Raw genomic sequence first — 11,204 nt, 5'->3', positions numbered from 1 at the left:
TCTAGCGCAATATGCAAGAAGGAAAAATCTCCCTCTTTTTAGTTTGCCATTAGACATTATAAACAAGCAAAAAGAGCAGAAACCCCAATTTTGTTTTCTTTGCTAAGAGGCTGCTAAAGTTTTATATTCTTTTCTTTCATTTATTTGAGGATTACTTATGCCCGTCATCATCTTGTCTGTGATTATTTCTGGAAGCATTATTCCTAAAAAGTTGCACGCCCATAAGTGTTGCTGTAGCATTAGTTAAAATAAATTAATTGTTATACCTTTCCTGGAGTGATTGCCATATGGTGGTAATTTTTGTCTGAATGATAAAACCCTGGGAATTCATTTCAGAGAAACAACTAATAGGCAGAATAACAAAGTGCATTTTTAATTTATACATGGTAAACACGCCTTCAGCCACGCTTTTCTAAGAGCATTGGGGATAAGATATTTGGCCAGCAGTGCACTGCACTCTATAATTATCTGAAGATTTTGGAGAGAAATTGGATCTACATTTAAACTCTACAAACTCTCCATGTGACACGTACAGTTTCTGAGTTGAAACCCACTTTAGCTCTATGTTGTGTGATCTCATATCCTCTTGTGTGATGACACAGGGGTCTGCAAGAAAAGAAGAAATATTATTTAAATGTTATACACATCTAAATAGAAAAATCCGACCTTGAAACTGAAGGTGATCCCATGATCTAATAATTAAAGCCCATTTTGCCCTGTGTAATTCTTACTGAAGCTCATTGACTTCCATATCTGATGTAAATATGATTCCAAGTGTGGAACTTAGTCCTACAAGATAGCAAATAGTTTTGTGTCTCCTCCTGAAAGTCTCCTGCTGGAGATGATTATCTTAAATTAATGGCTAATGTCACTGGTTTTAGACCATTTGTAAGAAAAGCGTAACATTCCTTTTCGTGATGAAGCAGTTACAAAATAAAAGCATGAAACTAATGGAATGTTTCCTACCTACAATGAATTTAGGGCAGGTCTACTCTACAAAAGAAATTCAGCCTAAAATACATAACTCCATCTATGAGAATTACATAGGTGAAGTCAATGTATCATAAGTTGAACTTCCGGCACACCCCTACTGTGAGAGGCTGACAGGACAAACTTTCCCTTTGACTTCCCTTACTCCTTGCAAGGAGTACCAGAGTCAATGTGGCTGTCCTCACAATTCGATTTAGTGTGTTTCTACTAGGCATGCTAAATCGAACCCTGGAAGATCGAGCTCCAGAAGGCCGACCTTCGGATAAGTATAGACATGCCCTTGGTACCTTCACTTAGCATAAAATGGAAATTAGAACCTTTTCCAGTACCATTTAGTTGAAAAAAATAATGTTGACTTCTCTAAACCAAGCTCTGAGGTAGCAGGGTTTTTTTAGGGGCTCTTTAGTGTCCTGTGAGATGTCAAGCCCATTGAACTGGGTTGTGGGCAGGCAGCTACAAGTGCTCTTTCCAGTTAGCGGGTGATTCTGCGATGACTAATCTGAGGTAATTTAGGCAGCCTTTGATGGACAGAGCCATGTGGAATCCCCAGGGAGGCAGAGGAGGTGGTGACAGCAGTTGAGGAGGGGCTGAGGAGAGACATGTTTCGGAAAGAGGAAAAATGAGGGAAGCTGCCAATTTTTAAAAAAGGCAAGTAACTACGGCAATGTTCTTTTTTTCTTGTTTTCTCCTGTATGTGGTGGTTTTGAGAAGACAAACAATGCGAACTTGGAATTACACTGTTCCAAGATGAAGGGCTTGCGCTATTATAGAGGTTCCTCTGTAACCTCAATCATTCCTTTTCCATCCCTTCCCCCACTTCATGCTGATCCACATTTGCCATCCTCCCATGATGGGCTAGCCTCCCCCATCTGTATCTCCAATACAAACCCCTTTCTTGGTCTCCCTTCCATAGCATCTCCCCCCTCATTCCGCCCCCGCCCCCCACACACATTCCACGCCAGTCCCTGACTCTCATCAATATTCTTGTTCAGTGCCTTTTTTGAAAAAAAAGATGAGCTGGTACGAATCTGGCTCCCCACCTGCCCCCGCCACCCCAGCTAATCCCATGTCTGAAGCTGCCAAATTGCCAATACTGAGTACCGGCAAGTACTGACACAAAACAGCACTGCTCTTGTTCCTGTTGGCTAAGGTAGCATGACAGCTGTCTCAGGTGTCTCCAGACCCTGTCACTTCTTAGCTTTGTGGAAAGTAACTTCTTACGTCCCGATTCCTGATCCTACTACTGTAGGAAATCAATATTTTTTTTGACTCATGGAAAGTGGGGAACTTGGAGCTGCTGAAAACTTCGTAGCTACAGTTTATTCCTTCTGGAGCGCTGTGATTGTAATACTCACACTTCACGACAACCTGAACCTTACTAATTCTGTTAGTGTGAATGTGGCCTCTTATAGGTTCTTTTTTTCCCAACACACTCTTCTGGGGGTTGAGCTTTTAAATATGGTGTGCTATGTCTTCCTTCCTGCTCATTGTAAATGTTCCTAATTCCTTTTACTTGTTCCACTCTAATTCATGAGGCTATGACACATTCTTGCAGGTGTATTTATTTATTTAATTATTTGCTTTGGTCAGCTTGATTCTTCATTCTGCTAGAACTATGACATTGCCTATCAAAATCAAATGTATAGCCAGCTGTGAATGTTAGGCTAGTTAGAGAGGCAGCTTGCTACCTTGATGCTGGATACCTGATTATATAATGTGCTGGCACTTAGCTATGTGTAGGAGGAAATATGATTCGAAACAGATAACATCATTCTGTCCTTTCCTTTCAGCTGGTTTGTTAGTCATAGATCTGGTTTGAAAACTACCATTGGAACATAATGAAATGAAGAATGAGGAGAGAAGTTTGTATACATTTTCATGGAAATATTTTCCCAAACTCTACTTAAATACATCGTTAAATCTACATCAGTCACTTAGAGCTTAAAAAAAAAGTGCAGTGACAACGTTGAAAATAAATCTCCATAAAATTAAAAATAAATGACATCATCATGTGAAAAGATGATGTTTTATAATATTTTGTTATAAACTGAAAACATCTTTAACAAGTGAATATTTCTCTTACCTAAACAAACTGGTGCATTCGTCCAAATTCCATTATAACAGAATGATTTCCGGTCTCCTTCCATTACATAGTAGTGCTGGCATCTGTATTCTACAGAAGAGCCAAATGCATATTCTTTTAGGGAGAAAGTAGTTATGTCTCCATTCTCAATAACAGGTGGATGACCACACTTTTTCTCTGTACCTAAATGAAAATATTGGTAGTTTCAATGCACAAATACAAATCTGTTTGGTTTTGCTATTCTGTATATTGATAGCTGCAGTATTTACTTGTCACAATGCTCTGAAGCTTTGGCTTCTGAGGTCTAAATCAGCTCTCACTGAAATCAATAGTTTAGTCCTGGGCCAAGATTAATACCGGTATACATCTAAACAAGATCCTAAATGTTCCTCTGATACACATTTATGCAACGTTATATGGTCACAACATCCTTTATTTTGGAAATCACAGCATAAGATGCATTGAAAAGACACACACTTTTTCTATGGAATTCAGACCTGGATCATTGAATTAGTTTTGAAATGATTTCCCTCCCTTTCAGACCCCTCTCCCCGCCCTTCTCTTAATTAGATACAGGATGCGCCTCTCTAATCTGGCACCCTCTGCTCCGGCAGCATCCGTGATCCACCATGATTTTAGTTAGTTGTCTGACCACTTATCGTGGGTGTGGCCAGGTTCCTGTGGCGCCATAGATGTTGGTTATAGCCACTAGTACTGCCTTTCAGTGTTCTGTGCTGTTATTTAGCTCTAATTTCATGTACACAGTGTGTTTTTGGTTTAAAAAAAAGAAAAAAAAAAGAGGAGCTGGTACTCAGCCAGTTCCCCTTACCCCTACCAGGGTTCCTGTGTCTGGGTCTGCCAGCGGGGCTTTAGCTCTCAGCCAGTGGGGCTGGCACGGTCCCCCATCACTTGGTTGGGGTTCCCACAGCTGGCGGTCTGGCTCTGAAATTGCTGCAGGACGCAGGGGCAACGGCTCCAGCTCCAGACCCACATTGCCGCAGAGCCAGCAGGGGCTCCAGCAGCCCTGCTAATGGGATCCATCTGGAGCAGGGAGCTCCCCCAGCAACCCCAGCCATGGGAACTCCAGCCTGGAGGGCAGGGGGAACCCTGCAGCCCCGCAGCTGGGTGCCAGCTGGGACACAGAGCCCTGCCAGCAGCCCCAGCTGGAAGATCGCCAGCTAGAGGGGAGCACTGCTGTGGAGGTGCCCGTACTCAGTACCGCCACAAAAAAGCCCTGCCCCTTCATGTATTCGAAGAGCTCAGTATGCAGTGGAAGGGTTGGTAATATTGGCTTCCTGTGGTTTGGCAAATTCTCTGGGTCAGCACTGGTCATGTCCTCAGAGTTCCGAACTAGAGAGGTTCAAGAGGTAAAGCATTTTGTCTCTGTAAGACAAAACAGGTATGTTTCTGAAGGAAGTATGTTCACTGTCCATGTTTGCGTTTTTCACTCTTTCCCTGCTCTAGCACGAGTGGGGCCAGAAATTTTAAACGTATCTTGTTAATTAAATAGAAAAAAATGAATAGGATGATTTTCTCAAAATCCTGAATTGCCAGTTCCTAAATCAATCTGAACGGAAGGCTGATTTGCTTAAGTCAGCCAAGAACCAACATTAACTCACAACACATAGGCACTCCTCCTCGTTGCTCAAATGTATTTGAGAAAAAAGAACTGATTCAGAACTAAGTCTATTTACCAGATATACAAGTGGGTAGAGCCATGTGCCCATCCACACACTTGATGTGGTAGGGGACTTTAAGGTCAGAATGTTCACCACAAAGAAATTGGGCTGCTCGGTTACTTTGGATCAAGATCGTACGTCTTCGGCCATTAGACAGAAGCAATTTGCTTGTTTCCAGCTGTTTCCTTGTAATAATACATGGTGCTTTAGATAAAAAAGAACAACACAAAAAGTCATTTAAAAGTTTAAATATCTCCCACACAAATGCAATACTGTAGATTCCATACTTCTAGGGTTCCTTTACCTTTTTTGTTTCCAATGTAGAGAATGAACGGGTGTAGCAAATTAAAAAATGGACTACTTTCAGATGTGATTTGTCCTGTTTGTTAGGTCAGGGAACTGAAAATCAGAACACCTCTTTTCTAGTCCTGCAGCTGCTGTTAACTCTCTGTATGGTCTTGGCAATTTTCTGAATTTTGTTGCCACAGTTTCTCCATTTTTGTAACGAAGACAATAACTTGCCATTGTTAAAAATGTTAAAAAAGCTACTGTCATATAAAGTACTGATAATCAAAGCCAATAGGATACTGATTCTAGCTATACAGTCCTACCTGCTAATTTGCCATTTAGTACTTATCAAGTAAACAATTCTGATTATTATTCTGCTCTAACTTAAAAATAAATAGTGTATTATGCTCCAACATGGGTCATTTTGGACTTGATACCAGTGAAAACAATGGACATTTTGCCATTGCATTGTATGTGAGTAGGCTCAGAAACTATGAGAGCAAAGGAAACATTTAATAGCCATCCCTAGAGTAGTAGCCATCATTAAATATTATGAGACAAGAAAAGATAGTTACGCCCCACCAGTTTTTGTCCATTGACTGAAGAACTAAAACATTATCCTACCCAAGCACTTTGGCGGAGCTGTCCATTTTTCTCCACTGCATGTTATCCTTTCAGGTCCTGACAGAGTGTACCCAGGATAGCACCCGTATTGCACACCATCACCTTCCCTATATTCTGCTTTCTCTTCACCGACAATTTCTGCCAAATCAACGTCAGGTGGATGTGGACACTCTTGAACTGCAAAACACACGTGTGTTAATCCATGACTGGAGGTGGTCAATGAGCAACAGAATTGAAGAAGCAATAGTATTGCATTAATTTTTAGCTGTTAAATTCTTTGAAACACTGCTTCTCTCATTCCTTTCTTGTGTTTGAACATTACTTTAATTGATGGCCATCATAAAAGAAGTCCAGTGAATTAATAAAAGTAAACTCATATTGATTCTGTCTGTTATTAGTGTCTTGACCTTAAAGACAATACATCATTAAGGGATAAGAATAGTTGTTGAAGGAGGCCTAAATAACCAGGGTAAGTTAGGGTACGGTGATTTAATTTGCATAACTTTACCCCATTATCTTAGATTATAGCTCGTATTTCTTAAAAGCTTTTCCCACCCTCACACTTTCATTTACTCAGCTATTATTAAACTAAGGGAGAGCTTTGTTGCTGTCTTCAGTGAGTACAGGACCAAGTTCCAAACGAATAGCAGCTGTATTTTAGTTAGGCAGCACACCCTCCTTCCTCTTCATGTTTTGGCATAAACTTTCAGAGACAGTAAATCATCCTCAGAACTAATGTTGATCCAGAACAACTTTCTAGACTCCCTTTTTGTGGGGAGGGAGCAGGATAGCATTTCAGTACTTCTGATACTTGTAAAGCACGTCACAGGGTTTTCAGGCTAAAAGATCAACTATGCTTTTTCAGAAACCTGTTATCACACCCTTGTTAATTCCAGATTCTTTCTGGCCTCAGTTTATCAAAAAGGCAAGTATAAACCTATCAGTCTACTTCTCAAGTATGGAGTAGTGTCAGTGAGAGGATATCAACGTGTGCGGTGGTGTGGCTTGTCCATTTGTGAAGGAATGTCTTGCAAAGCACTGGTTAGCAGATGTCACAAAATCACAGAAAAATTACCTGCAGAGGCAGCACAAGCAGCAGACTGATATTTAGCTAAACAATGAAGAATAGCTATGCAGTAAGAAATACCTTATTGTTATAATCTATTCTTTCTGTTGAAATTGTGTGTATTGGCACTTAAAAAAAGTAATAAGCATCTGCTCTTCCCTTATTTTAGGTACTGCGAGAAATTTTACTTTGTTCTGTATAACCAAACTGGAGAGTTGGCATCTGTTCTAACAATGCAATATATACCACCTTATTTATAGAGCTGATTGATTATTAAAATACTTAGTGGTTTTTCAAATCAACACAATGGCTATGTCTACACTACAGCCATCCTTCAAAAGAAGCTGTCCTGGAAGATCTCTTCTGAAAAAACTGCTTTCAAAGGAGCACATTCACACACAGAAAGTGGATCAAAAATCAATCTGCTCTTTCGAAAAAGAGCAGCCACACGGCCCCCTCTCTTTTGAAAGACCGGGCCAGGGATCAAAAAAATCCAGCAGCACAAGGACCTCTCTTTTAAAAAAGGACCCCTGGGGCATCTACACATATTTTTTTCCAAAAGAATTTTTCAGCAAAAGGCATTCTGCCTCATCTGGGAGAAGAAGAGGGCTGTCGGAAAGAGAGCTGCATTCGTCCGATTTAATTTTGAAAGAATGCATTTTGTGTGTAGATTCTCCCCAGCTTTGTTTGTTTTATTTTGTTTGTTTCTTTTTTCTTTTTTTTTTTGTGTTTGTTTCTTTTGAAAAAGGCCTGGCTTTTTTGGAACTTACTTGCTAGTGTAGATGCAGCCAATGTGTTTGAGGGGGAGGCAGGGAAGCTAGTGGAAGCTTTCTTACCAATACATTTAGGTACTGGAGACCAGCCTTCAGAGGTACAGGTAGTTTCATTAATTCCCCCTTCAGACTTATATCCATGATTACACTGAAAGATTGTTTTTTGTTTATCTTCATCCATTATTTTCCCATTTGCTATCCTTCCGCACTGTATTGCTGAACAAAATCAGAACAACACCACCACAAATAAGATTGTAGATAATATACAGGAATACACGGTATTGTGTAAGTCATATTGTACCACCATAGTAGCTAGCACTGGTGCCTGTGGCAGGAAGGGAGACAGGGGGGACTGATGCTTGTGCCAGTCACCCCGTGCCCCACCTTCCACAGGCATCAATCACCCTTGTCCTCTCTCCTGACATTGTGGGATGCTGACTGACTGTGTCCTTCTAGCCATCACTGAGGTGGAACTTGCAGGCTATACATTCTTATGGCAAGAGATATCAGAGGCTGCCAGCAAATCTTTTCTTACATGTTATTTTGCTCTTAGCTTGTGAGCATTGTGCAGTCTTTGAAGAGACTATGTAATTCTTACTTTTTGTGATAATGGTCATTTGGTGAGAGAAGAGTAGAAAACAGTAAAGAGTTTGCCTTTCCACCTTAATATCTGCAGTTACAGCTGATCCATGGTGCAGAGTTGCTTCACGGGGATTTGGCATTGGTATATTGCTGAGATGTCTGAAAGAGGGGATAGACTGAGTACCTCTTGTAGACAATAGAGTTTTGTAATAATATCCTGTGATAGATATGTCATACCCATCACCCCAGATGAGGTCTCAGTGCCTCTGGGTAGAACATATACATGGGAGATTACATGAATAGAGTTTAATAATTAATTAAGGAACTATAACTCTGCTGGCCCTCCTTCTGTGGTGAGCACGAAGGAAAGGTTTCTTGGTTGAGATTCATCAGGCAGACTGAATCTGTACGTGATGCCAAGGCAGAAAGAGATCAGAAGGATCCCTGAGATTCCATATGAGCACACTGTTGCTCCGAGGAATAACTAGAAAGCAGGTTGGGATGTGAAGGAGATAGCATAAAGAACTAAAGATTTGTACTACGAGGAGTTGTTGTTGTAATTTGATTGTACACCTTACAAAACCAATTCTATCCTTCTGCCTATGTGAAGCAATTATGTAGTCCTGGGGGACAGGGAGTGAAAGAGTGAATGGGCAAGGAATGTGAGTGTTTGAAGAGAGAGAAAAACTGAAAGGTTGTCTCAGTGTCTAGATGACCAAAGTGGGAATTAAAGAGTTGAGAGCACCAAGACACTATCTAATAGGCCCTCGGGAAAAGGGAAACCGTGCAGGACAGATAGATGGGCTTGGAATTAAAGGGCAGGCACCCCCAACTAAAGAAAGATAACATAATTCGAAACAACACAAGAGAAAAGGCACCAACACGTTGACAATGAAATACAACTTCCAGATAAACAGATGTTACATGAAGTGGTTATAACTGATTAAGAGGTGATGAAGCACAACTCATAGAACTGAATGGAAGAAAACTCCTATAAAAGATGGGGTGTCTTGCATGAATCTCCAGATCTTGTCCTGTCAAGCCTAGAGAACCAGCCCGACTCCCCATTTCCTCACATTGAATCACCAGTCCAATGACCAGATATGAGCAAGAGAGTGGTAACTATAACATCAACGAGGTGGTTTGAATATTTGTCCGTGTGTGCGTGTGCACGTGTGCGTATAGTACAGTATATGCAGACGCTAGATAATGTTACATTGTCAATAAATGTGATGTTTTGCCTTATCCCCCCAAAGAAGATCCGGTCTGATTATTTGAGGTTTTACACTCTTGTAACTGCTGTCTTCCAAAACTGGGGTACATAAAGTAAGTAAATAAGCAGCACACAGCCAAAGGACAGTGGTTAAATGTAGTACATCCTGTGCTATTAAACTGCGATGTATCTCTCTTTGAAGGACAATAAAGAGAAAATTAACCTTATTTAAAGCTCACTTACGAATGCATCTGGGCACAGGAGACCATCCTGAAGCAGTACACTCAATTCTGTTGTCATTTTCCGCTATATAGCCAGCATTACATTCAAATACTCTGTTTCTTTTCTGGAAGAATAAAGGTGGCTTTATTCTCCCATTTGCTATGTTACCACATGAAGTAGCTGAAAGCAAAGTAAATTTGTAAAGTCAGACATATCATATGTAACCCAAAAATCTCTGACCTTAGATGTTGCGGCTATTATTTAGCACAGTATAACACATTTAAAAGAGAATGAAAAGCAATTAAAACTTCGTTGAAGCCATTTGGAAAAGCTGAGGCACCTTTTCTGAGTGAACTGAAATGAAAACTCTCCTTGTAAAGGCAACACTGCAATTACTGACAAGAGCTAATTAAAATATCAAAATAGGTAAAGCAACTTATAGTAGTTGAAGGCTTCTTTTAATTGAGCTGTCACCATTGCTAATTCAGCCTGCCTGCTGCCCTGGTTTTCCCAAAAAGCATTAATACAAATATGGTTAGGCAGCATAGAACACATAGGCAAGTGCACCTATGTGACAGAAGAGAACCTGCTCTAGGAACCTGAGTAGATAATGGATTTTTCATATTGTTGACACAAAGAAAAAAAGGCAGAAAAAGTTCTAGATTGAGTCAAACATATGTTTGGCTTTTTAAAAAAATGTATTTGGTGGAAATTTTGAGTCAAAATTGGGGTGTACAAAATGTTTGCTTTTTATTTTCAGCAGTTTGAAACACTTACTTTTTAAAATGTCAGGAAATATTAAAACAAGATTTTGGTTTCTTTAGAGCAAAAAATTTAAAAAATGCAAAAGAAGATGTTCTGAGTTTTAGAGATTTCTAAGGTATTTTTACAGAGTCAAGTTGGCAAAATCAATACAAATTTGTGAGATGTCTGAGCTGCCAAATCTGCATTTTTCATTGAAAAATGTTTTGGTTGAATAAAGCTACCCAGCTCTAATGAATAGAACTCACCTGTGACTGGTGGAGTTGGGTGAGGTGAGCATCTCAAGACCACGTCCCCAGTGACCTGGTAGTATTCAGTCAATATGAAATATTATGCAAAAGGGACAGCAATGCTGAAGACAATTGTGTATTGCTGGCCTGTTCAGCTAGTCTAAACTAGCTAGCAGCTAAATGTGGGAAGGAAGATTTTTATGCATAACTGTTACAAAATGAGAGTTACTCCATTATCATCTTCAGAACAGGCTCTGCCCCTGAAGCAGTGGTGCTGATTTACCTTACCCCTCAGTTGCACTATCAAGTCACCAGTAGCTTTTCCTATCTCAACAGACCAAGTTGGTGGTATGTGCACTAAGTCTTTTCCTTCGAATAATCCCTTTACCTTTTTGTAAGAATATCTTTTGCTTGTACCTTAATGTCTTACCTAATGCCATGTCACACGCCCATACTACCAGAATGGCAATATATCCAGGCTGAGTCATCTCCGTCCTTCGAAAGCTAGGCCCGCAGTTTCAAAGTGCTGGTGTAGTCTAGCACTATGCCCTGAACTCTGTCCCTATCAATGTCTTTTAAAGGCTGAATGAACACTCCACACTCTGTCAATATTGCAGCAGAAATGTATGCAAATTTTAATTTAAACGTGCATTCTAGTTATTCAGAAAAATCAATTTTTTCCAGTAATTCCC

General features: G+C 40.2%; 1 protein-coding gene across 1 annotated transcript; it reads right to left on the bottom strand.

The window, feature by feature from the left end:
• Nucleotides 1-412: 412 nt before the first annotated feature.
• On the bottom strand, nt 413-11,000 carry LOC142017485 (complement factor H-related protein 2-like). The gene is made up of 7 exons (XM_075002390.1): nt 10,943-11,000; nt 9,542-9,700; nt 7,567-7,719; nt 5,665-5,841; nt 4,768-4,956; nt 3,074-3,256; nt 413-606 (listed from the first exon to the last, which is right to left on the bottom strand). Exons 1-7 carry the CDS (start codon nt 10,998-11,000, stop codon nt 413-415), a joined length of 1,113 nt encoding a protein of 370 aa, XP_074858491.1.
• Nucleotides 11,001-11,204: the final 204 nt, after the last annotated feature.

This window comes from Carettochelys insculpta, chromosome 9, assembly GCF_033958435.1.
Source record: "Carettochelys insculpta isolate YL-2023 chromosome 9, ASM3395843v1, whole genome shotgun sequence".
In the NCBI taxonomy this organism is placed as follows: Eukaryota; Metazoa; Chordata; order Testudines; family Carettochelyidae; genus Carettochelys; species Carettochelys insculpta.
This window is presented reverse-complemented; position numbering and strand designations above follow the sequence as displayed.

What these genes read in the sequence shown, in the direction of transcription:
- LOC142017485 (XM_075002390.1), bottom strand. Translation starts at nt 11,000, where the DNA reads ATGACTCAGCCTGGATATATTGCCATTCTGGTAGTATGGGCGTGTGAC. An exon ending in TCCAGTACCTAAATGTATTG is followed by an intron (nt 5,842 to 7,566) that starts GTAAGAAAGCTT and finishes TGTGTTTTGCAG; the next exon opens with TTCAAGAGTGTCCACATCCA. An exon ending in TCTACCCACTTGTATATCTG is followed by an intron (nt 3,257 to 4,767) that starts GTAAATAGACTT and finishes ATTTTCATTTAG; the next exon opens with GTACAGAGAAAAAGTGTGGT.